Source organism: Scylla paramamosain, chromosome 25 (assembly GCF_035594125.1).
Source record: "Scylla paramamosain isolate STU-SP2022 chromosome 25, ASM3559412v1, whole genome shotgun sequence".
Classification (NCBI taxonomy): domain Eukaryota; kingdom Metazoa; phylum Arthropoda; class Malacostraca; order Decapoda; family Portunidae; genus Scylla; species Scylla paramamosain.
The window spans coordinates 4,257,350-4,281,500 of NC_087175.1; the positions used below are offsets into that span (position 1 = coordinate 4,257,350).

Below are 24,151 nucleotides of genomic sequence, written 5' to 3' on the forward strand. Positions count from 1 at the left end.
CTTTAGCGGGGGGGTGCTTGGTGGGGGGCTGGTGGGGGCGGTGCTGGGGCCGGGATGCTGCCTTGCCGGCCTTCCCCTTCTTCTTGTTGTTGCTCTCCATCTGCTCCGCCTCAGCCAGCTCTGCCTTCAGCCAGTCGGGGACCTCAGGGAGAGAGGGACTGGAGGTTACTAAAGGGGAATAAAAAGAAAACAGCCATAGAAAAAAACGATAATAATATGAAGAAAAGACAAAAATAAATAAAAGATAAGAAAATGACAGCAAATAAAAATAAGTATAAAAAGAAAACAACCATAGAAAAAGATAAAATAGAAATAAGGATGAAAAAAACAAAAATACATAAAACATGAACAAAATGACAGTAAATAAAACAAATTAAAAAGGAAAACAAATACTAAAAACATTTAAAAAAAAATAAATAAAAAGATAAAAAAGACAAAATCAAAACTAACATTAGAAAAATAAAGTAAAAAATTTGAAAACCTAAAAAAAAAAAAAAAAAAAAAAAAACTTAATAAATAAATAAATAATAAATAAATAAAAACAATAAAAACACTTACAGGTCCCATGCTGTCATTCAGATCCTTGTTTGAGTCATCATCATCATCGTCATCATCGTCGTCATCTTCATCATCATCATTCTCCTCCCCTTCCTCTTCCTTCATCTTCTTCCCTGCTTCTTCCTTTGTCTCCTTCTGATCTCCCTTGTCCTTCTTCGCTCCTTCCATGTCAGACAGGAGGGAACTGTGGAGGAGGAGGAGGAGGAGGAGGATGAGAAAGGAAGAAGAGGTTAAAGAAAATGTTTAAATCTGAATTTCTCTACCTCTTTCTCTGAATAAAGAAAAAAATAGGAGGAGGAGGAGGAGGAGGAGGAGGTGAAAGGCAAAGCTAGGAGACAGAGAGAGAGAGAGAGAGAGAGAGAGAGAGAGAGAGAGAGAGAGAGAGAGAGAGAGAGAGAGAGAGAGAGAGAGAGAGAGAGAGAGAGAGAGAGAGAGAGAGAGAGAGACTTAATTGTGGTATACTGACTAACAGAAGGATTGAAAAAGCTTTAGGGAAATGATATTGTGATGTGGGATACAAGGGACACTAGGAGGGGAAAAAGAAAAAAAGGGAAAAAAGTAGGAAAGGAAAAAAGTAAAAAAGGACAAAAAAGGGAAAAGACAAAAAATGGAAAAGGAAGGAAAAAAAGGACAAAAAGGAGAAAAAAGGAGAGAAGATAAAAAAAGGAGGAAAAACAAAAAAAAGAAAAGAAAAAAAAGGAAAATGAAAACAGTTCTCCACAGAGCAGTCAACACACAAAACCGTCTAATCAAGAATACGGCGCAGACAAAAAAATACTCATAACATCAAGGCCAGGCAAGATGACAGCAGATAGAGACATGGGGCAGTATGAGCATAGATTCTTTCCCTGACATCACAACTAAAGGCAAATACAAGGTAAGCAGACTCACATGCCAGCTCTGGGAGGGGAACTGTTGTGTCCACCACCAGGAAGATGCTCTGGTTCTGGCAGTGGATGCTGGAGAGGCTGAGTGTCTCCCCCTTGCTGATCTGAGCATGGGAGGCGTACAACCTGGGGAAGGGAGGCAGAGAGGAGAGAGAGGGCATTAGAGGGCTGTTAGATGCAAGACTGAGAGGGAGAGGAGACAGAATTGAAAAGTTATTAGAGGCAAGACTGAGAGAAAGGGACAGAGAGGAGAGAGGATTAGAAACAGAGAGATGGAGAGGAAGAGGAGAGGAAATTAGAGTTATTAGAGGTAAAATTGAGAGAGAGAGAGAGAGAGAGAGAGAGAGAGAGAGAGAGAGAGAGAGAGAGAGAGAGAGAGAGAGAGAGAGAGAGAGAGAGAGAGAGAGAGAGAGAATTAAGAGTTTAAAATCACAAAGGAAAAACAGAAATAGAGTGTTAGTGTGTGTGTGTGTGTGTGTGTGTGTGTGTGTGTGTGTGTGTGTGTGTGTGTGTGTGTGTGTGTGTGTGTGTGTGTGTGTGTGTGTGTGTGTGCACGCCGACTTACGCCAGTATCTCCTGTGGCTGCAGCAGCACATCCCTCATGTCAATGTTCCGGTAGTGCCGCCGCTGTGACGCCTCGCCTTCACTGCTGCTGCCAGTCCTCGCCCCGCCTGTGTGGTGGTGGTGGTGGTGGTGGTGGTGGTGGTAGTAACAGCAGTATTAGTATCATTATTATTATTGTGCTACTTTCCCCTGTGTTTTATGTTATGATGGTCAATAGTAATAGTAGTAAAAGTAGTGGTAGCAGTAGTAGTGGTAATAGTAGTAGCAGTAGTAGTAATAGTGGTGTGATTATTGTATGATTTCTTCTGTGTGCTAGGTTATGGTGAGTAGTAGTAGTAGTAATAGTAGTAGTAGTAGTAGTAGTAGTAATAGTAGTAGTAGTAGTAGTAGTAGTAGTAGTAGTAGTAGTAGTAGTAGTAGTAGTAGTAGTAGTAGTAGCATGGGTCACTGTCATGATCCTCTATGTGTTAGGCTTTCATGAGTAGAAGTAGTAGTCACTCATTAACTTGTACAAGGCACACAAGGTTAGGTTAGGTTAAACAAACTTGAAAAATTATCTATGTAACCTTTAGAAATATATTACGATAAATCAAGTAAAGGTATTGTAGTAAACATTAAGTATCATCACTTAAGTATCAACCACAACAACAACAACAACAACAACAACAACAACAACAGTAGCAACACTCACCACCAGCACTACTACCACCAGCACTGCCAGCCTTCTCCTCCTTCCCATCACCTCCTGCCTCCTTGCTACCAGCACCACCACCACCACCACCATCACCACTGCTGCTGCTGCTGCAGCTGCTGCTAGCTGTGGTGCTAGTGGTGCTGGCGGTGCTTCCCACGGCTGAACCCAACACGCTGCGCTGCCCCCAGTTGTTGGTGAACCCCTCCTGTGGCACCCCAGAGAATATTCATTACAAAAAACACTCCACAGAGAGAGAGAGAGAGAGAGAGAGAGAGAGAGAGAGAGAGAGAGAGAGAGAGAGAGAGAGAGAGAGAGAGAGAGAGAGAGAGAGAGAGAGAGAGAAAGAGGGAGAGAGAGGGGGGGGGGCAGGTGAGGTGAGGGTACTGGCTAGGAGTGCCTGGTTACCTGAGTGTTGGGCCTGGTCAGGGGGCTCACGGCTCGGGTGCCCCATAGGAAGAGTGCGTTCTCCATGGTGCCAGCCACAGTGTACGTGGAGCCACACTGGATCATCTGTGCCATAATGAATGTTGTTATTATCACCAGTGTTATTGTTGTTGTTATTGTTATCGTTAGTGTTGTTATTGTTATTGTTATTGTCAGCATCATCATCATTATCATCTATGCTGTCCTGAATACTGTTATTATCATTGCTGTTATTGTTGTTGGTATTGTTATTATTGTTGTTATTATTAGTGTTGTTGTTGTTATATTATCATTGTGGTTATTAACACCACCCTTATCATAATTACTGTCATCATTATCCCTGTTAGTAAAATCATCATCACCATTATTATCATCATTGCTATCATCATCATTATTATCACCATCATCACCATCATAACATCATAATCATTAATATCATCACCATCACCACCATTGTCATCATCAGTACTGTATAGTCAACATTATTATTATCATTATCATTATCATAGTAGTGGTAATAGTAGCAGTACCACCTATATTTAAAAAAAAATTTTTTAAATATAAAAATGAATAAATACTTTCCATTTCCCATAAATCATCATCATTATCATCATTATTATTATTATCATCTACCAACTCTTACCATAATATTTCTTCATAGTCAGAGAGAGAGAGAGAGAGAGAGAGAGAGAGAGAGAGAGAGAGAGAGAGAGAGAGAGAGAGAGAGAGAGAGAGAGAGAGAGAGCATACAAACACAAACAAACTAAGACACACTCACAGTAACGACTTTATTGGCCATTCCGCGCACAAGGACAGGACGGGAGGTTGATCTGGTGTTGCCTCGACCCAGCTGCCCCTCATAATTACGGCCAAACGTAAGCACCTGATGGGGGGAAGGAATGGGAAGGGAAGGGAAGGGAAGGGAAGGGAAGGGGAGAAGAGGTGAGGTGAGGTAAGGGTTGGGAAGGGAAAAAATGTTAAGTATAATCTTCATTCCATCTTTTCTTTCTCTTCTTCTTCATCTCTTCCTTCTATTTTTTCTGTTCTTCTTCCCTTCAGTTACATATCTCTATTCCTGTTATTGTTTTCATCTTTTGATTCTATTTCATCCTGTTTTTCTCTTCTCCTTCCTGTGTTTTATGTTGTTTTTTTTTGTCATCTATTTCCTTCTTTCCTTTCACTTCTAATCTCTTCTTTGTTTCTTCTTCTCTTACTTTTTATTCTTTCCTATTTTTCCTCACATTTAATCCCCACCTCTATCTCCTTTATTTCCTCGTCTGTCTCTCTTTTACTTCTTTATTTCCTCCTTCCTCATTTCTTCCATTTCATTTACACATCACACACTCTCCCAATCAATAATTTTCTTCTCTAATTTCCTTGCCCATCACTTCTCCTTCCCCATCTTCCTATCCATTCCCTTCCTAGTTACCCTTCCCTTTATTTCTAATCATCCCATCTCTCAAGTTCTTCCTATTCTTCTCTTTATTCCTCTCATACAGTCATTCCCTTTCAAGTTCTTCCCTTTCTCTCTCTTCTTAACCTATCATTTCTCTTTCCTTTATTCCTATCCTCTTTATCTCTCACTGTTTATCCTCATCTACTTATTCATTCCTCCTAATCAAACAATCATTTTCTTTCCTATCCTTTCCTAATCATCTTGTCAACTTATCATTTCTCTTTTCCTACTTTCTTATTTTCCTTTCCATTTTTCAACCTTAATCTCTCTCTCTGTTTTCTCTCACTTTATTTCTCAGCCTCCCTACCTCCCCTCCCTTCATTTCCCAGCCTCCCAGCCCTCACCTGTCCCATCTCAGTCAGCACGGCAGTGTGTGACGGTCCCATTGCTACATCCACTACACGACACCCAATGCTTCTCACTCTCGTGGCCACAAGCGCCTTGGGAACGTCCTTCTGTAATAGAGGAGAAGGAGGAGGTGGTGGTGGTGGTGGTGGTGGTGGTGGTGGTGGTGGTGGTGGTGGTGTGCTTGGAAATTGTGAAGCTTTTATTTATTTATTTTTTTTTATGTGAGGGGTTCTGGCTTAGGATATAAATGGAGGTGTAAATAAAGATCCAGTGAGATGCTAGTTTACATGGGTTTTGGTTGTAATAATGACCCAAAGGTGTATTTTTTGTGTATTTTTAGTAGATTAAGTGCTGTTCTTTTCCCCCAGGGGTTGATGGGGCTATGAGTGTGTGTGTGTGTGTGTGTGTGTTTGTGTGTGTGTGTGTGTGTGTGTGTGTGTGTGTGTGTGTGTGTGTGTGTGTGTGTGTGTGTGTGTGTGTGTGTGTGTGTGTGTGTGTGTGTGTGTGTGTGTGTGTGTGTGTGTGTGTGTGTGTGTGTGTGTAGTTGCCAGCCTGGTATATTGGTAGGTGGATTCAATATATTATTTGTATTCTTGAGGTAAATGTGTGGTGTTGTGTATCTATATAACTGTGTGATGGGATATACAAAGGAATATACAAAGGAAAATAAACAGTGACAAGTCTTTTTTTTTGTGTTTGCTTCGCTGTTTGTTGATGAATAAAATAGTTTACACAAGATCTAACCTAACTTCTCATCTAACTCAACCCAACCCAAACCTCACTTCACCTCACCAAACCAAACCAAACCATAGCAAACCAAACCAAACTAAACCAAACCCTAACCAAACCAAACCTCACCCAACTTTACCCAATCTAACTAAAACAAAACAAACCCAACCCAACCTCACCTAACCTAACCCAGACACTCATACGCACCTTGAAATTGATAGAGAAGAGTCCCGGTGCCTGGTTCAGTCCGAGCTTGTTGTACGTGTTGTTGCCACACGCTAGGAGGCCGCCCTGATCTGTCACCAGCAGCGTGCCATCACCTCCACACCGCACACTGGTCACCACCACCTCCAGGGGCAGCTCGATCTCCGTAGGGTGGCACCTATGATGTGGCGAAGGAAACAGGTTGGGTTAGATTAAATTAGTTTAGGTTAGGTTAGGTGTTTCTATTTTAATTTTTTTTCCTTCTTTCTCTCTCATTTGATTTTTTTTCCAGGTTTTGTTGCTAGATTTGTTTTTTGTTTTTTTCTTGTTTATTTCTTCGGTTTTCTCCTCTCTCTCTTTCTTCTTAATTTTTAGTCTTATCTCTCTCTCTCTCTCTCTCTCTCTCTCTCTCTCTCTCTCTCTCTCTCTCTCTCTCTCATAGCTTTTCTTAGCTTTTCTTCACAAATTTTGCTTACTAATTTATTCTCTTTTCTTCTTTCATTCTTTTCCTCATCTTCCCTTTATATTTTTTTGCTAGTTCGTGATGAGTGAGAAATATATCACAATCGTAAGGTACTTCTCTTCCCATATTTATCTTCTTTTTTCTCATCTCTCTCTTTAAATTATTTTCATAGTTTTTCTTCTTGATTCTTATTAGCACATTTTGTTTCCTTCATCTCTTTTTTTCTTCATTCTCCTTCATTTTTGCTAACTAGTGATGAAAGAGAAATATATTGCTGTTCCTATATTTTTATTTTGTTTATTCTCTCTCTCTCTCTCTCTCTCTCTCTCTCTCTCTCTCTCTCTCTCTCTCTCTCTCTCTCTCTCTCTCTCTCTCTCTCTGCGCTTGAAAATTTACACAAAGCCAGAGGATGAATTCGTGAGTGCTTGTGCGCGTGGAAATGACTAAATCTGCATACAGGTGCGTGAATTTCTATATGAATGCGTGCGTGAGGAGAAGAAAGGTGCGCAGAGAAGAAGAAAGATGAGGAGCAGGAGAAAAATGATAATAAAAAAAGATAAATTAATTAAAAAAAAACATCACAACAAAACTAAAAAAAAACAAAAAATTAAAATAAAACAATACTACTAAAAAAAAAAGCATCATGGAGAAACTAGAAATAAAAAAATAAATAAATAAAGATAAAACATGAAAGGTGGAAGCAGGAAGACAAAAAAAAAAGAAAGATAAACACAAAAAAAGCTGAAAGAGAAAATCAATATAGAACCATAAAAAAAAATAAATTAAAACTATGAAAATAAATTACAAAAGATAAACATACAAGGCAGAAAACAGGAGATTAAAAGTGGAGAAAGGGAAAAAAACAACAAAAGATAAAACACAAAAGAAAAGAATGAAGGTTAAGAGCAGAAGAGAAAGGGAAAGAAAAAAACAAACAAAATAAATAAAAGTACATAACAATTTAAAAAAGAAATGATGAAACACAAAAAACATAAAAAACAAAAGATAGAACATTAAAAGCAGAAGAGAAGGAGAAAGAGAGAGAAAAAGGAAGAGATTCAAAGCAGAAGAGAAGGAGAAAGAAAGAAAGAAAAGAAAAAGGAGATTCAAACTACAAAAGGAGAAAGAAAAAGGAAGAGAAAGGGAAAAGAAAGAAAATGCAATACACTCAAAGTAGAAGAGAAGGAAAGAGAAAGAAAAAGGAAGAGAAAGAGAAACAAAGAAAAAGGAAGATTCAAATCATAAGGGAAGGAGAAAGAAACAAAGAAAACACAACAGACTCAGAGCATTAAGAGAACCGGAAGGAAACACAACAAAACAAGACAAGGCAAGACAAAACAACAAGACCCACGCGTCGTCCTCTGCTCCGGTGCCCAGCCTGCCTCCCTCACCCCTCCCCCAGGCAAACACCACCCCATCTGCCGCCACCACCACCACATGATGCGACCCACAGCTGATGCCACACACGTCCACCGCCAACAACCTCTCTGCAATGGGGTGACTGTGTAGGAGTGATTGTGTAAGGAAGGCTGCATGAGGTGACTGTAGGGGTGACTATGATGGATGACTGTATGGGTGACTATGTGTGGGTGACTGTGTGGGAGTGACTGTTAGGGATGACATGGGATGATTGATAGTATACGGGTGAGTGTAGGATTACTATGTGTGATATGAGGGTGATTGGGGTGATAAGTGGGTGATTATGGGGTGTTTGGGGCTGTTCAGGAGTGCTTTGGGATATTTGGAGTGTTTTGAAGTGTTTTGAGGTGTTTTGAAGTGTTTTGAGTATTTTGGGGTATTTTGGGGTGTTCTGAAGTGTTTCGGAGTGTTTTGAAGTGTTTTGGGATGTTTTGGGATGGCTTTTGGGAATATTTTGGGATGTGTTGAGGTGGTTTGGGATGATTTTAGGGTTTTAAGGTATTTTTAGAGAGGTGTTTGGGAGCAATTGAGTGAATAGGGGTGATGTTTAGAGCAACTGTAAAGAGATAAAGAATCATAATAGTTCATCATGTTACTTACTTCCACTCATACACACAAACCAACTCACCAGTCAGCTTACGTTTAACTGAGCTCCTCCAATCATTGCACCCTAGACAGTCAAACGTTTCACACACACACACACACACACACACACACACACACACACACACACACACACACACACACACACACACACACACACACACACACACACACACACAGTAGTCAGGTTGTTAGTGCTGCATCTTTAAGGAGCTATAAAAGATTAGACAAATCTATGGATGGGGATGATAGGTGGAGATAGGTAGGAATGTTTTGTATAGGGACTGCCACGTGTAGGCCTCATGGCTTCCTGCAGTTTCCCTTATCTTCTTATGTTTTTTTATAATAGTACACACACACACACACACACACACACACACACACACACACACACACACACACACACACACACACACACACAAACACATAAACAAAATTCTAAAAACTTCCTCACTTACATTTAAACAATATATATATATATATATATATATATATATATATATATATATATATATATATATATATATATATATATATATATATATATATATATATATATATATATATATATATGTATATATATATATATATATATATATATATATATATATATATATATATATATATATATATATATATATATATATATATATATGTATATATATATATATATATATATATATATATATATATATATATATATATATATATATATATATATATATATATATATATATATATATATATATATATATATATATATATATATATATATATATATATATATATATATATATATATATATATATATATATATATATATATATATATATATATATATATATATATAAAGGACCTTACACACACACACACACACACACACACACACACACACACAGTAATACAAACACAAGCTAACTCACCAATCAGCTTGGGTTTAGTGGAGCTGTTCCAGTCATTGTGCCCCAGACAGCCAAAGGTTCCATCACCACACGTCATGACAATCCCATTATCTGAGGCAAAGACTGAGAAGCCATCCCCCGCACACACCCTGGTGATGGCCTTCCCCCGCAGGGCCTCCACCACCCCTGGCCGGCCCCGCCACACCTCCAGGGCCTCATGTCCCAGCTGCCCTTTCTTCCCCTCGCCCCAGGTGTAAACGAGGCACTCTGTCAGGGAGAGGACTCAGTTGAACCTTGTTGGGAAGCCTGTGTAAATGTGGGTTTTTCTCGCAGTGAGAAAACCTTCCACATTTAGGGCTGTCACTTAAACATGAACCTACATATAACAAGAACTAGGTTAAAACACAAAAATACGCACAATTTAAATAAACAAACAAAAAAAGCACAAAATTCAAATAAACACCAAAAACAAACCATTCAAATAAACAAACATGAAAAAAATCAAATAAACAAGCACCAGACATCAAAACAAACAAAATTACCAATACCTTACTTCCTTCATATCCTTTCACCACCACCAATACCACCACCCACCTGAGGTCAACAAAACCACATGGGTGTTTGAGACAGCAACCTCCTTGACCCTGGTCCTGGCTGGCAGCGGGACAGGGTTGATGCTGATGGAGGAGTCGTACACCTTGAGGTGATACACAACAGAGCGCGGCGGCCGGGAGGACCTGTTGGGGGAGAGCTGGGTGGGTTAGGATGTCACTGGGAGGAAGCAAAGGAGAAGGATTACAGAGAGATGGGGAGAGAGCAATTGTTGATTTTAAAGGAAGTAAAGTAAGAACGAACTGAGTTAGGATATCAGCAGGTGGAAGTAAAGGAAGGCTAGGGATCATATAGAGATGTGGAAAGATAATTTAATAAAGTAAAAGAGTTTTGGACGAGTTAGGATGTCAGTACATGAAAGTAAAGGAAGAAGTAATATATCTTTTTTATGCAAGAAGTTCCAGCATAGAGTAATAAAAAGTAAGTATCAAAAGAAGGCCCACTGAGGTGCCAGTCCAAGTAGAGAAGAGCCAAATAGGTTATCAAAAGTTGGAGGATAAGTGTCTTGAAACATCCATCTTGAAAGAATGCATGTGGTAGGAAGGGGGAAATATAGCAGCAGGCAGGAAGTTCTAGAGTTCACCTGAAAAATTACGATAAATTTATAATGGTGGACAGAATAAGGGTAAGAGAAAGTACAAGCCTTCATCTCTCATCAGAACACCTTGCACTCACCTGGACACCTGAGTCTGGCGGGCCACCTCGATGGAGTGCCGCAGCTGCTCACTCACCTCCTCGGCGTCCATGCCCTCACAGCACACCTGGGCCAGCAGCTCTGGCAGCCGCTCATTTAGCACCTGAGGGGAGGAGGTGGTGGCTGTGAGGTAGAGTGGTGAGAGGAAAGGTAGGAAAGTGACAGATGAAAAATCAATCCTTCAGTAAGTAAATAAAAAAATATATATATAAATAGATGAATATGTAAGTATATAAAGAAATACACAGAAGTGATAAATGAATAAGTAAATGAGTAAACGAATAAGTAAATAGAATAAATAAATGAATAAGTAAATGAATCAATAAGTTCATAAGTAATTAGAGAGAAAAATTATACTAACAACAAAACATAAATAAGTAAATGATCAATTAATTGATAAATAAACAAATAAATAAACAAGTAAATAAGTAAATATGTTGACAGAATGAAAAATGAAAGAATGAATGAATAAATGAATGAATAAATAAATAAATAAATAATGTTAGGAAGTAGATAAAACTAATGAATGAATAAAATGACAAGTGAAAGATGTAGTGCAATAGTGATAAACCTAACCTTAACCTAACCCAACCTGACCTCTTCCGCCGTGGGTCTGAACTCCGGGTCACGCTGCAACAGGTCACGCACCAGTTGCTTGAAGCCCGGGGAGTAGTTGCCGCGGATTGGAGCAAACTGACCCTGGGAGTGAAGGGGAGAGGCTATCAGTAACTGCTCTCTCTCTCTCTCTCTCTCTCTCTCTCTCTCTCTCTCTCTCTCTCTCTCTCTCTCTCTCTCTCTCTCTCTCTCTCTCTCTCTCTCTCTCTCTCTCTCTCTCTCCCCCTCACCTTCATGATCTTGTTGACAAGGGCTGGCAGGTTGGAGCCTTCAAAGGTCTTCTGCAGACAGGCCATCTCGTAGAGGATGCAGCCCAGCGCCCAGATGTCACTCTTCTCATCGTACTCCTTCCCCTCACACTGCACACACACAGAGCATTGAGTCAGCGTTACGTTATTGATGCTACTGCCACTACTATTGTTATGTGAGTTCTATTACTGGCGCTGCTATTCCTACTGCTACTACTACTGTTACTGATGTTACTACCACTATTACACCGAGATAATCATAGAAATCTTTCCTTTTCTCTTTGATATAAATTTTCATGCAAGATCTGAAAGCACTATCATATTCAGTAGTTTATGTTCAAGAAAACATGTTTAATTTTAAGCATAACTTCATCATGGCTGGACATAATGAATATAAACAAAGTGATGCATGAACAATAAAATTTTATTCCTTAACTTATACTTCCCATAATTACTTCCTTTTAACACTATGAAGGTTAAACAAATACTGCTTCGTTTGTGGATGGGAACAAAATTTGCCTAACTTGTGTAACTGTTGAGCTAAGTGAAGAAATAAAATTATTTCTTAAGGGAGCTTCACTCCAGCAGCAGGTGAGTTGGGAGCAGGGCTGCCAATTGAACACTGAGGTCTCACTGAGATTCTTTCTCCAAAAGGACAGTAACAGTGTACACCCCCACACACCCACCATCTCAGGACTGATGTAGTAAGGTGTGCCGAGGACTGTGTGGGCGTGCACAGACTGGGTGCTCATCATCTTGCTGATGCCAAAGTCGCCCACTTTGACCTGCCCCTCCTTGGTCAGGAAGATGTTGGCCGTCTTCAGGTCACTGGCAGGATGTGAGAGTGAGTAAGTCATGTGTACAGAAAATCTAACCTGACCTAGCCTGACCTGCCCCTCCTTAGTCAGAAAGATGTTAGCAACCTTGAGGTCCCTGTGAGGGCAGGAGAGTAAGTGACATACAGATCTAAGCTAACTTAACTTACATTAATCTAACCTCCTTGGAAGTTAGCTGTTCTGACTTCCTATGAAAGCACAAGAATGTGTGACATACATGTACAACTAACATACCCTAACCTAACATAACATAACCCCAACTTAAGTAACCTAGCTGAACATAACTTCATCAAATAACCAAACCTGACCTAACTAAACTAACCTTGTTCAATCTAACCTCACCAAATAACCATATCTAAAATAACCAAACCAAACTAACCTAACAACCCAACAAACCTAACCTAACAAAATCTACCCTAACCTAATCTACCAAATAACTTCACATAACATAACCCAACTAACACAACATAAACTAATCAAACGAACCTAGCCTAACCGAACCCCACCAAATAACCTCACACAACCTAACCAAACCAAACAAACTAAACAAAACTCAACAAACCCGACCAAACATATCAAGGGCAAGAATCACTCGGACACAAGACACAAGCAGACAAAAGCAGGAACAAAACACTCCCCCTCCCTCACCGGTGCAGGATGTGGTGGTGGTGCATGTGGGCGATGGCGGCTGTTATTTGGTGGAAGATGGCCAGCACCTCCCTCTCATCAATGCGTTTCACCCTCTGCGTCAGGTACTGCGCCAGGCTCCCCCCGTCAGCGTACTCCATCTCAATGCACAGAATGGTGTCCCTCTCGAAGCTGTCCATGTAGCTGGGGGGAAAGAAAGGGAGGGAGATGAGAGGTGGTCTGTCTATCTGTCTATTTATCTATCTATATATCTATCTATACACCAAGCCAGCAATTACCAGTTTTTTCTCTCTTTCCCATACCATTACCTGCATCACACCTGCCTAGAAAGGGAGAGAGGTGAGGAGTTGTCTATCTATTCATATGATATTGAAATGAGGTGAACAAAAAGGGGAAGAGAGAGAGAGAGAGAGAGAGAGAGAGAGAGAGAGAGAGGGAGAGAGAGAGAGAGAGAGAGAGAGAGAGAGAGAGAGAGAGAGAGAGAGAGAGAGAGAGAGAGAGAGAGAGAGAGAGAGAGAGAGAGAGAGAGAGAGAGAGAGAGAGAGAGAGAGAGAGAGAGAAATTAAATGTATAAGACATAAGAAAAAATAAAAAGAGATAAAAAAGATACACAAAAACAGACAGAAAAAAAGAAAAAAAGTGACAAGTCCAAAAACGGACAATCAGAAGACATAAAAACACCAACACACACACACACACACACACACACACACACACACACACACACACACACACACACACACCTGACAATGTTGGGATGGTCAAGTAGCGCCAGTACATTGATCTCATTGAGGGACATCTGACGCTCCGAGGCCGAGAGGTCCAGCATGTTTATTTCCTTGATCACCACCAGCGCCTCATCCTTCAGCCGCCGGTACAGCACAGCGCTGCCAAATGAACCTGCAGTGACAGCGAGAGGGAGTGAGGGAGTGGAGGAGTGGAGGAGTTGATAGAGATTTGGAAGTTTGTGAATGGGTTAGTGAAAGATTTTGTTAGAGTGTTTTTTGTAAAGGTACAGTGTGTTAGGTTAGGTTACTTTAGGTAAGGAAGAGTGAGGGAGTGAAAGAGTGGAGGTGATAGAGATTTGGAAGTTTGTGAATGGGTTAGTGAAAAATTTTGTTAAAGAGTGTTTTTTTGTAAAGGTACAGTGTGCTAGGTTAGGTTACTTTAGGTAAGGAAGAGTGAGGGAGTGAGGGAGTGAAGGAGTTGGTAAAGATTTGAAAGTTTGTGAATGAGTTTGTAAAATATTTAGCTAAAGAACTTTAATATTCTTACTGACATGTATTTTGTAAAGGTTTTTGTAAAGGTACAGCATGTTAAGCTGGGTTAGTTTGGGTAATGTTATGTTGGGTTTAGCTAAGTTTTGTCATCATTACAGTAGGATAAGTTTGGCTGGTTTGAACGTTACAAGAGAGGGAGTTAGTAAGAGTTCATGAGTTAGTAAGGATTAGTAGTAAGAGTTAGGGAAAGACTGAAAGAGTAAGGGAAAAAGCAAGAGTTAGTAATGAATTGAGAGTTAGTGAAAGTATCAGTGAGTTAGTAGAGAAAAAAATTATTAAGTTATTATGAGAGTAAATGAGTAAAGAATGTAAAGTTGGTAAATGAGTTAGTAAAAAAAATAAGATTAGAAAAAATTACTCATAAATAATAATGATAATAATAATAATAATGATAATAATAATAATAATAATAATAATAATAATAATAATAATAATAATAATAATAATAACATTACTACATACAACTACCACTAATACAACTAATAATAACAACCACCACCACCATCATCACTCCTTACCCTTGCCAATGACCCTAATCTTCTCATATTCGCGGTCCAGGTCCTTGACGCGCTGCTTGGCCCCACTGCCAGCTGTCTTCAGTGCCTCCTTCAGCCGCTGGGGGTCAAAGTACAGCTGGCCCAGGGGTACCTTAGTGGTGGTCTCCGGCCCCCACCGCTCCACCTCAACCTCCGCCCCCTGCAGGTCCTTGATCAGCTGCACGGGGATCTGAGAAAGGGAGTGAGGGAGAAGAGAAGGAAGGTAGGTTAATCAGTAAGGTGGTATATCAACAAGGAGTGAAGTAAGAAAGCAAGGAAGAATGTCAGTCAGTAAGGAATGGAATGATGAGTGTAATGAGGATTGTAGGAAGTAGGTAGGTCAGTGAGGAAGGAAGGAAGGGAGTAAGGAAAAAGGTGCCTGAAGCGGGTAAGAAAGGTTTTATGAAGTAACGATGTTTCTTTTTCTCCTTTTGAATTTGGATCTTCATTCAAACTCGTGAGAAAAACATATATAAAATGCAAATTATAATTCTAAAAAGTAAGGAAGGTTATGAAAGTAATAGTACATAATAGCATTTCTTTTTCTCAATTAAAACTCTGATCTATAATGAATCACAAATAAATAAGGAAAATATATGGTAATAATAATGCTTTTTCTTCCTTTAAGACTCTGGTCTATAATGAAACACAAGTAAACAAGAAAAGTTTATGCTAATAGTAATGCTTTTCCCTCTAAAATTCCAACATATACTGAAACATAACTAAATAAAAAAAGAATATGGTAATAATAATACCTTTTCCCTTCCTTTAAAACTCTGACCTATAATGAAACACAAATAAATAATAATACTACTTTTTTCCTCTTTTAAACACCTATACTCAAAGCCTATACTATCTAACCTTACCAGATAACCAAACTAGCATAACCCAACTGAACTAACTTAACTTAACCTCACCAAACAACCAAAACTAACATAAACCACCACCACCACCACCACCACCACACACCTGCAGCAGCTCAGTGAGGTCAGCACCAATGGCCTGGGCGTGCTGTGGGTGGTGGGCGGGGTGGGCTGCCAGAAAGTCAAGGCGAGGGTGCAGCAGGGAGCGGTCCAGGTGAGTGTTGACAAGGGCACTGAAGAACTCCCTCACTGATGCCTGCTGGGAGACTGAGTGCGAGCTGACAACCTGAAGGAGGAGAGAGGAGAGGAGAGGAGGTACAGATGTGTGAGTGAGATAGGGTATGTTTTTTGTGTTTTTAATTGTGTATAAGTAGGTTTTTGTCTGTTTTTAGGTGTGTTTTTGTGCTTCTAAATGTGCATAAGCAGATTTTTTTGCATTTTTAGGTGTAATTTTTGTGCTTTTAAGTGTGCAGGTGTGTTTTCATCTATTTATAAGTGTGTAGGTATGTGTTTTTGAGTGTGGTTTTTTTTATAAATGTTTAGGTGTGTGGGTGTGTTTCTGTGTCTTTATGTGTGTAAAGGTGTGGTTTTCTGTGTTTTTACGTGTTTTAGTTGGTTTTAGGTGTGTACGGTAGGCATTTTTTTGGTGTCTTTAAGTGTGTATAGGTGTGTTTTTGAGGGTTAATAATGGTATGCTGTGGTGCAAGTTTACAATATAATCTAAATGTGATGTTTATACTATAATCTGATTGCTGTGACCTCCTTTAGCTTGATAAATTGTTGCTCTAGACACATGCCATAAATAAATAAATAAATAAATAAATAAATAAACAAATAAAAAAAAACCTAGATATGTAAAAATCTGGTGCTATTTGAAATCACTTGTAAAATAATGGTGGTATGAAAACAGAGTGTAGAGCAGTGAAATAAACAAATAAACAAATTAAAAAAAGCCTAGATATGCAAAGACCTGGTGGTGTTTTAAATCCTTCATCACCTGGTCCCAGTAATGCTGCTCACCTTCTCACCGGGCCCACACAGGTGAAGCTGCAGCTCTGAGCCATGAAGCAGCATGGCCATGGATTCCACCTTGCGACCAGCCAGCCCTCGCCCCACCTCCCCTGCAGCACAACACTCCACTCAGAAAACACACACATACACACGCACACACACAGAAAGCAAGATTTAAACACATCACTAAGCTAGCAGAATTAAAAAGAGCAGATGTAAGAAAAACAGACACATTAATCAGTAACATAAAGAACACCCAGACAGCCACATTTAAACACATTACCAAATTAGCAGAATTAGGAAGAACAGCTGCAAAGACATCAACACACCACTCCCAGAACACACACAGCCACACTTAGAAGAACACATTACCAAGCTAGTGAGAGCAAAAAAAAGGACATACCAAGAGAGAGAGAGAGAGAGAGAGAGAGAGAGAGAGAGAGAGAGAGAGAGAGAGAGAGAGAGAGAGAGAGAGAGAGAGAGAGAGAGAGAGAGAAACCCCCCCCCAGACCCATCACCTCACTTACCCAGGATATGGTCCAAGGTCGATGAGTCATACTTGAAGGTGACAAGGATGACAGATGACAGGGCAGCTTGAGTCACCGCCTCTAAATGCCTGGCCTTGGATGACGCGAGGAGGAGCCGCCACCGCTGCCGCCCCTCGCCCCTGTCTGTGCTTGGGGTGGCAAGGCGGCCTGGGGAGGAGGGGGTGACTGGTCCATCCAGACTCGGGGCCATGGCTAAGGAAAACCAGAAGGAAAAGGTTATTGGACTGTTCATTGGATTGTGTCGGGATTGTCTGGTGTACGTAGGTGCTATCTGGAGTTGCCTAGGATGGGTTAGGTTAGGTTAGGTTAGGCTGGGTTGGGTTCAATCTCATTTTGTCAAGTTATGTTAAGTTCAGTTAGGTCAGGTTAAGCTTTGTTAAGTTAAGGTAAGGTCGGCTAGGTTAGGTTAAGTTTAGTTATGTTAGGGTAAGGTCAGCTAGGTTAGGTTAGGTTCAATTCGGTTAAGTTAGGTTAGATTATACACAACACCTTAATTTTGTTTGATCTCCTGGATGCATAACAAACTGATTCCAGAAAATAGATATAAAAAGAGACATAACCATGAGTAACTTGAAATATACACACACACACACACACACACACACACACACACACACACACACACACACACACACACACACACACAGACAGACTCACCAGTAAATCCCACGGCTTCCTTACTGCACTATTCATAACCTATTCCCCGCCTCCATTTCTGCCTTTTGCACCAATTGTTCCATTTCAAGCTTCCACAAGTCAGGTCAGGTCACAATCAGGTCAGGGATAGCTGGGGTCAGGAAGATGATTTTTGCATGTCTTCTAAAATTATTATTTTTAATCTTACGTGTCTGTTTCTCTTCTTTTTTCTTTCTCCAAAACTCATGTGGTGTTTTGTCTTTTTTTCATCACTTCTCCACGACTTTCCTTTCCTTATGGTAGTTATTCTTCACTCTTCCCAGTGTTTTCTTTCCTAATTGTAGTTTTTCAGGCACTTTTTTTTCACTGATGGTCACGGTGGCTGGCCCTAGCAACGGTTTGTTTACATCTCGGTGGTTGCGTTGTCGTGCCAATCGCTCCCAATGTTGTGTTCGTACCTGTCCTCTTCGACTTCGACTCTGGCAGGAGCTTGCACCAAACCAATCCACAAAATAGTCTTTCCTCTTCCAATAATATGCACCAACTACTCTCATATTATACTATAATAATACAAAATAAAACAAAGATTCAATAAAGTACAAACGTGTAAAACGAAATTATAAGCCATTATAATTGTTATTGTCAAAGTATCCACGTATCACTTATTTAAGCGCCAAATTCAAACTTTCCCAAACCTAATTTTTTCTAGCTTGTATCCACTACTTTGAGTCCTGCCCTGCTGATTGTCTACGTTCTCTCCCTCTCATTCATTATAACCGTACACCGTCATCGCTTCAAATAGTTTTTTTTTTTTTTTTTTTTTAGGAATCTCACTATAATTTTCTCTTTTCACTACCTAGATCTTCAAATTACTGTCTTCACCCACAGCTTGAACTATATTTCAGCTAGCTTACTAACAAACTACAATTAATGACCAAACTATTTAAGCCAAGGAATCCACATACATGAAAATAACTTACTTTCTCGCTTACTCAAATAAATTGCACACACTTTTCTTGCCCATCACTGCCTCAATCTCTTTCACCCATTCACAATGAAAGCTATATTTTTGCCTTTCATCCTCACCCATCTCACTTTCATCTCTCTCTCTCTCTCTCTCTTGCAAAATAACTCACTTTTTTTTCCTCACCCCTTCTCTCTCTCCCACTTTACTCGGATCCAAAAGACAACTTTACATTCCAATCTTTCTTTCTCTTTCTCACGTCCTCGTGCAAAATAACATTCATATTTTCATGTTTCCTTGCCCATTCTCTCATACGCATCCAAACAGCCTCACAGTCCCACCTTTTCTCTTTCACATTAAGCACATGAAACAGCCAGTACACAAGTACTGCATACAGCCAGTACGCTTTCCTCAACTCCCCTCAGGAGTTCTAATCTAACCTAACCTATCCTACAGGAGTTTCTCTAGGGAATTTTTTGGGGAAGTGCCCATGTCTGTCTTGAAAACTATGGATTTCCTACAGAAATTCAGGGAGATAAAGTCTCTTAGAATCCAGCAAGGGATGCAAAAATCACATTTCTAGTGTTGTAGAGTATGATGGCATAAATCTAAATTAATACCTGGTCCTATTTTCGCTTGCATGTTATTTTGACTTGTTTGATCATGAAGGTGGTGTCTGGACACTGTGTGTGTTTTTCTGCCGGTTCTTTCCTTAGCATTTTGTTTTCTGCACCCTGCTTTGAATGAGATCTGGTGTGATGTAAAGGTGGCTGCTACAGGGCATTCTTTGGTGTCCAGCTGCCTCCATATCTTACTGTTCCCAAGGAAAGTCACCTTGTCTTGTTCTTTGTCCAGTAGTACACAGAGTAGTTGAGGTCTGATGGTGGAGGAACGGCACTTTGATGTGGAGAAAACTTGGGAGGGAGATTTAGCAGTGAGAAGAGCAGTTTAATAACAATGAACAGATCAGAGGGTGAGAGAAATTCAGTGTGGAGAATGAGAGGGAATGAGTTGCAACAGACAGATGAATACCACCTGTACTGACCACACCATCACTGCCAGTATCCCAGCTCTCTTCCTCAGCATCCTTACTTGCATCACCACTTGTGCTACTCACTCCACCATTGTCACCACCTCAGCTGGCACCCCCTACCACCAGCATCAGGGCCCACACTGACACTACAATCCTCAGTATTACTATATAATAAAAATTCAAGTTCTGATTGCATTATCACAGAGATGGCACTTAGGCACCAACCAAAGTACATTCAGTCATTCATAAGAGCTGTGGCTGGGTTGAGTACTGAAGCTGTGGTTAGTGTGAGGAGAGGTGAGGCAGCTCATGCATGAGTAAAGCCAGGCATGCATGCTCTGCTCTGACAAACAGAAAGTGGGTGTGGCCAGACCAAATCATGAAAAAATTTGAGGACATGTAGGAAATTAGCATGGCATGTATGGGGCTCCTGTGACCAGCTCAGCCTCCCCCTTGGCATGCTGTCAATGGAAAAAAAACCTTGTTTCCTGCTGTAGTAAGTCCCAGCTACCAACATAATCATTTAAATGGACTTGTATGTATAATTTTATGTGTTAACACTTACTGTATTACACAAGAATGTGGCTGACAGTTACTTTATTACAGGAATGTGGTTGACAGATATGCATATAAATTATGTCAAGTCACTTTTAAAAAAGGCGGTACCCACAGATAGACTGTTTGTAGGAAACTGTACTTTTCCAGCTGCAGAGTGTGCTGGTGTGGCAGGAACACCACAAAGAAGCTTTGCACAGATTCTACACATCAACATGAACCACTGGGTGTGTGGCATGTCTTCTGGGGGTCATTATAGAAAGCTGAAAATTTGACAGCTTAGCTCCTACTCCATGTAAGTAAAAACTATTACATACTTGTACACACACACACACACACACACACACACACACACACACACACACACACACACATATACACACACACACACAAAGGATGTAGAAATTATCTGTGTGTGTGTGTGTGTGTGTGTGTGTGTGTGTGTGTGTGTGTGTGTAAATATATATATATATATATATATATATATATATATATATATATATATATATATATATATATATATATATATATATATATATATATATATATATATATATATATATATATATATATATATATATATATATATATATATATATATATATATATATATATATATTATACACACATGTGTATATAGCAGCCTAGTGGTGAAATGTAATAGTTTGCTTGCCTGGCTCACAACCCAGAGGTATAACATGTGACTCCTTGGCCAGGCTGAGACAAGACAGGCTAATCTCCATTCATGCAATGATCAGTGTTGTCATCCAGAGAATAGGTGGCCACACAATGTAAACCAAGAAGTTGTTACATCAAAATCCCATGAGGTGTGGAAAGCCAGCAGTTATGTCTTCCAATTCTTGCCTAATTGTGCTTGTATGGGATTGAGTCAAGTGTGTATTGTCTCATCTTGTAAATCTTTCATCAGATTTTATTTAAAGGATTTTCCACACAACTTGTTGCCTTAATTTTTTTCACTAGTTCATTGTCCTAAAATTTCACAGATTGTATTTTGTAATTTCTCATTATTATTATAATTTTCATTATTATTATCACCATTATTTACTTATTCTTTTACTTATTTATCTATTCATTTATTTATTTATTATAATTTATTTTTATTTTTCTTGTATAATTTTTTTGTGTGTTCCCTTGATACATTATGGTGATGAGCTGTAATGTGTGAACCTGTGGTTGCATTACTCATTGATTGAATTGAATGGGAGAAATGCTGACAATGGTAGTCATAGCAGTGTGTCTGTAGCAGTCAAAGATGTAGGTGGCATAGTGACCAGTGAGCAATGTATTCAGCTCAGGAGTTCTCATGGCACAGGAAGTTAGAGATTGCACAAGTGCTGGACATCTGTGGAAATTTCCTAACAAATTGGCAATATATTCAGAATATCAAGTGATTGACTGGGAAGTAAAAAAAAAATCACTAAATAAAGAGCTGAGTAATTTCAGGATACACATAGTTGAAAAATGCCACATACAGCCTTGGGAAGGTTTTTTTTTTTTTTTTTTTTTTTTTGTGTGTGTGTGTGTGTGTGTGTGTGTGTGTGTGTGTGTCTGTGTGTGTGAATGATTCACCTACGGTCATCTGCTGGTCAGCCAGCCGTTCCCCTACAGAAAGAGCTCAGAGCTCATAGTGACCAATCTTTGGGTAGGACTGAGACCACTGGCACACCACACACTGGGACAGCTGCTGTGGCAGCAGCAGTAATATCCCTGTGCAGTGGGCAGGGTCCTGCCAGCTGTGCCAGTGGGACCAGTATGAGAAGCTGTCCTGCTAAGTGCTTCCACCAAGACCTCTTGAGATCAGTTCCAGCTCTGCCACTACTCTATCTGTCTTACTCATAAAGAAGATATTCCTAGAAAAATGGCAATGGTGAACAAGTGAGCCATCTGCTCTGGGGTGGGCTAAATTTCCTGTAGGGGTGAAGGCAGGCAGCAGGACGCACCTCACCTGGTAGGCATACAGTGCCTGGGTTGGACACCTATTTATCATCATTTGGTGGTGTGAATGGCTGTTACTGTATATGAGTTCTGCAACCAGTAGTAACTTACCTACGCAGTTTAGTTCTCGAGGAGGTGACCATGGCAGAGATTTCCATTTGTTTCTTTTAACATGCTTTTACCATTTAGTGCCCTCAGGATGTTGGCTGAGAGAAGACAGCATGTACTACATTCACGGAGCAGGTGGAGGCACAGACAGTGCCAGACTTGATGCAGCAGCCTTCCTGCCTTTGTGTCTGGCCAAAGCAACAGGTCAACTCAAAGATTCTAGAAGGTGAAACATCATGGCCAAAAATACCATGCCTCCTTCCCCCACACAACTTGGTATTCCCCTCCCCACCACCCATCTTTTTCCCCTCTTCATTATCCCCTCCTTTCTCTCTCTCTCTCTCTCTCTCTCTCTCTCTCTCTCTCTCTCTCTCTCTCTCTCTCTCTCTCTCTCTCTCTCTCTCTCTCTCTCTCGCTCTGTGTGTGTGTGTGTGTGTGTGTGTGTGTGTGTGTGTGTGTGTGTGTGTGTGAGAAATTATTTTGTGCCATAATTATGGAGCTGCTTGCATGAGTTTTTCAACTTAGTGTTTGTTTTTTGTTTTTTTCTTTTTCTTTCTTTCTTTCCATCTTTCTTTCTTTCTTTCTTTTTTCTTTCTTTCTTTCCTTCTTTTTACTACCTGTATTCTAATTCATAATCACCAGTTATTAAAGAATGCAATAAATGTTATACCTGATAATTTTGCTGATTATCCTCAAGCATAAGAACTCCCCCTTTGCTAGGGAACTGTACACTGTCAGCTAATACACTTGACATAATTTAATAGTTTGATATATTACTCTTAAAGTGTGTCCTCTGACACTTAGAGAAAGGTAGAAGTGCTGTAGCATGTAGGAGGTGCAGTGGTATATGTATTAGATGTTCATGCTGTGCACCCTGCCATGAAAACAGATTTGTCACACAGAGGCTGACAAAACCATGATCTGAAAAGGTGAGATGACGAGCAGTTCAGTTGATGAAGTGGTAAATGATCTTCAGGGCACCAACATACACTGCAGACACCTTGATCTAGGCAGGGAAGTAGGCGCCTGAAGTGTGAGGTATAGGGTAAGAGAAGGACAGTGGAAATACGACATTTGTAGAAGGGAATTATTTTATTCATGATAGAGGAAAAAAAGTAGATGGATGAAAGACTTGGTGAGTGAGTGAAGAAAGGCAGAGGTGAGGCCAGGGAGGATGTAAAAGCGGGTGATGAGAGACTTAGATATCAGAGCGTGGATGGGAGAAATTAATAAAAAAAAAAAAAAGCCTGAGAATATATCATAGAACACGGAGGAAAGAGAAGGGGGGGACAAGAAGTCAACACAAACGACCAAAGTGGAGGAGAAACACTAAGACGGCATGACAAATTGCTTTCATAATGAAGCAACAACGTGATATGTGGGAATGTGAAGATCTGAAACATTTTTTGTCGTGGTGCTCAGAATATCAGGAGGAAAGAAGGGAAAGTGTAAGATTTCAATAACCATATAGAGAAGCGAACATAAAGATATATCTGCTTGAAAATGGTAAAGAAAAGAACAGTTCATAAATTTTAGATGATAACGGAAAAAGGAAGAAAACATTAGATCCAGACAGTGAGAAGGGACATATTACTAAATGCTACTTCTAAGGCAACACACTCATTAACTCAACTCAGCCTCTCATGAGCTGAGTGAGTGAGGGGCGCGGGTCCCCCCACTTCTATATCCGGTGCTTGACACGACGCGCCACGCCATGAATTGCATTTTTTTCCCATTTCGTTTCATTTGTTTCCTTGC

General features: G+C 40.0%; 1 protein-coding gene across 4 annotated transcripts; it reads right to left on the bottom strand.

The window, feature by feature from the left end:
* LOC135113122 (serine/threonine-protein kinase Nek8-like) lies at positions 1-18,229 on the bottom strand. 4 transcript variants are annotated; one of them, XM_064028181.1, is made up of 23 exons: positions 17,986-18,229; positions 17,121-17,333; positions 16,603-16,703; positions 15,689-15,868; positions 14,702-14,909; positions 13,647-13,803; positions 12,904-13,086; positions 12,106-12,247; positions 11,402-11,530; positions 11,154-11,255; positions 10,538-10,659; positions 9,845-9,987; positions 9,272-9,517; positions 7,678-7,813; positions 5,867-6,041; positions 4,927-5,037; positions 3,905-4,009; positions 3,109-3,213; positions 2,701-2,908; positions 2,011-2,116; positions 1,450-1,571; positions 559-742; positions 1-142 (listed from the first exon to the last, which is right to left on the bottom strand). In XM_064028181.1, exons 2-22 carry the CDS (start codon positions 17,329-17,331, stop codon positions 660-662), a joined length of 3,075 nt encoding a protein of 1,024 aa, XP_063884251.1. In that variant the 5' UTR covers positions 17,332-17,333; positions 17,986-18,229; the 3' UTR covers positions 1-142; positions 559-659. The 4 variants fall into 4 exon arrangements, with proteins under 4 accessions (XP_063884251.1, XP_063884250.1, XP_063884253.1 ...); XM_064028180.1 differs by having other exon boundaries at positions 17,799-18,229; XM_064028182.1 differs by having other exon boundaries at positions 31-168; positions 17,799-18,229.
* Between the last annotated feature and the right edge of the window lie 5,922 nt (positions 18,230-24,151).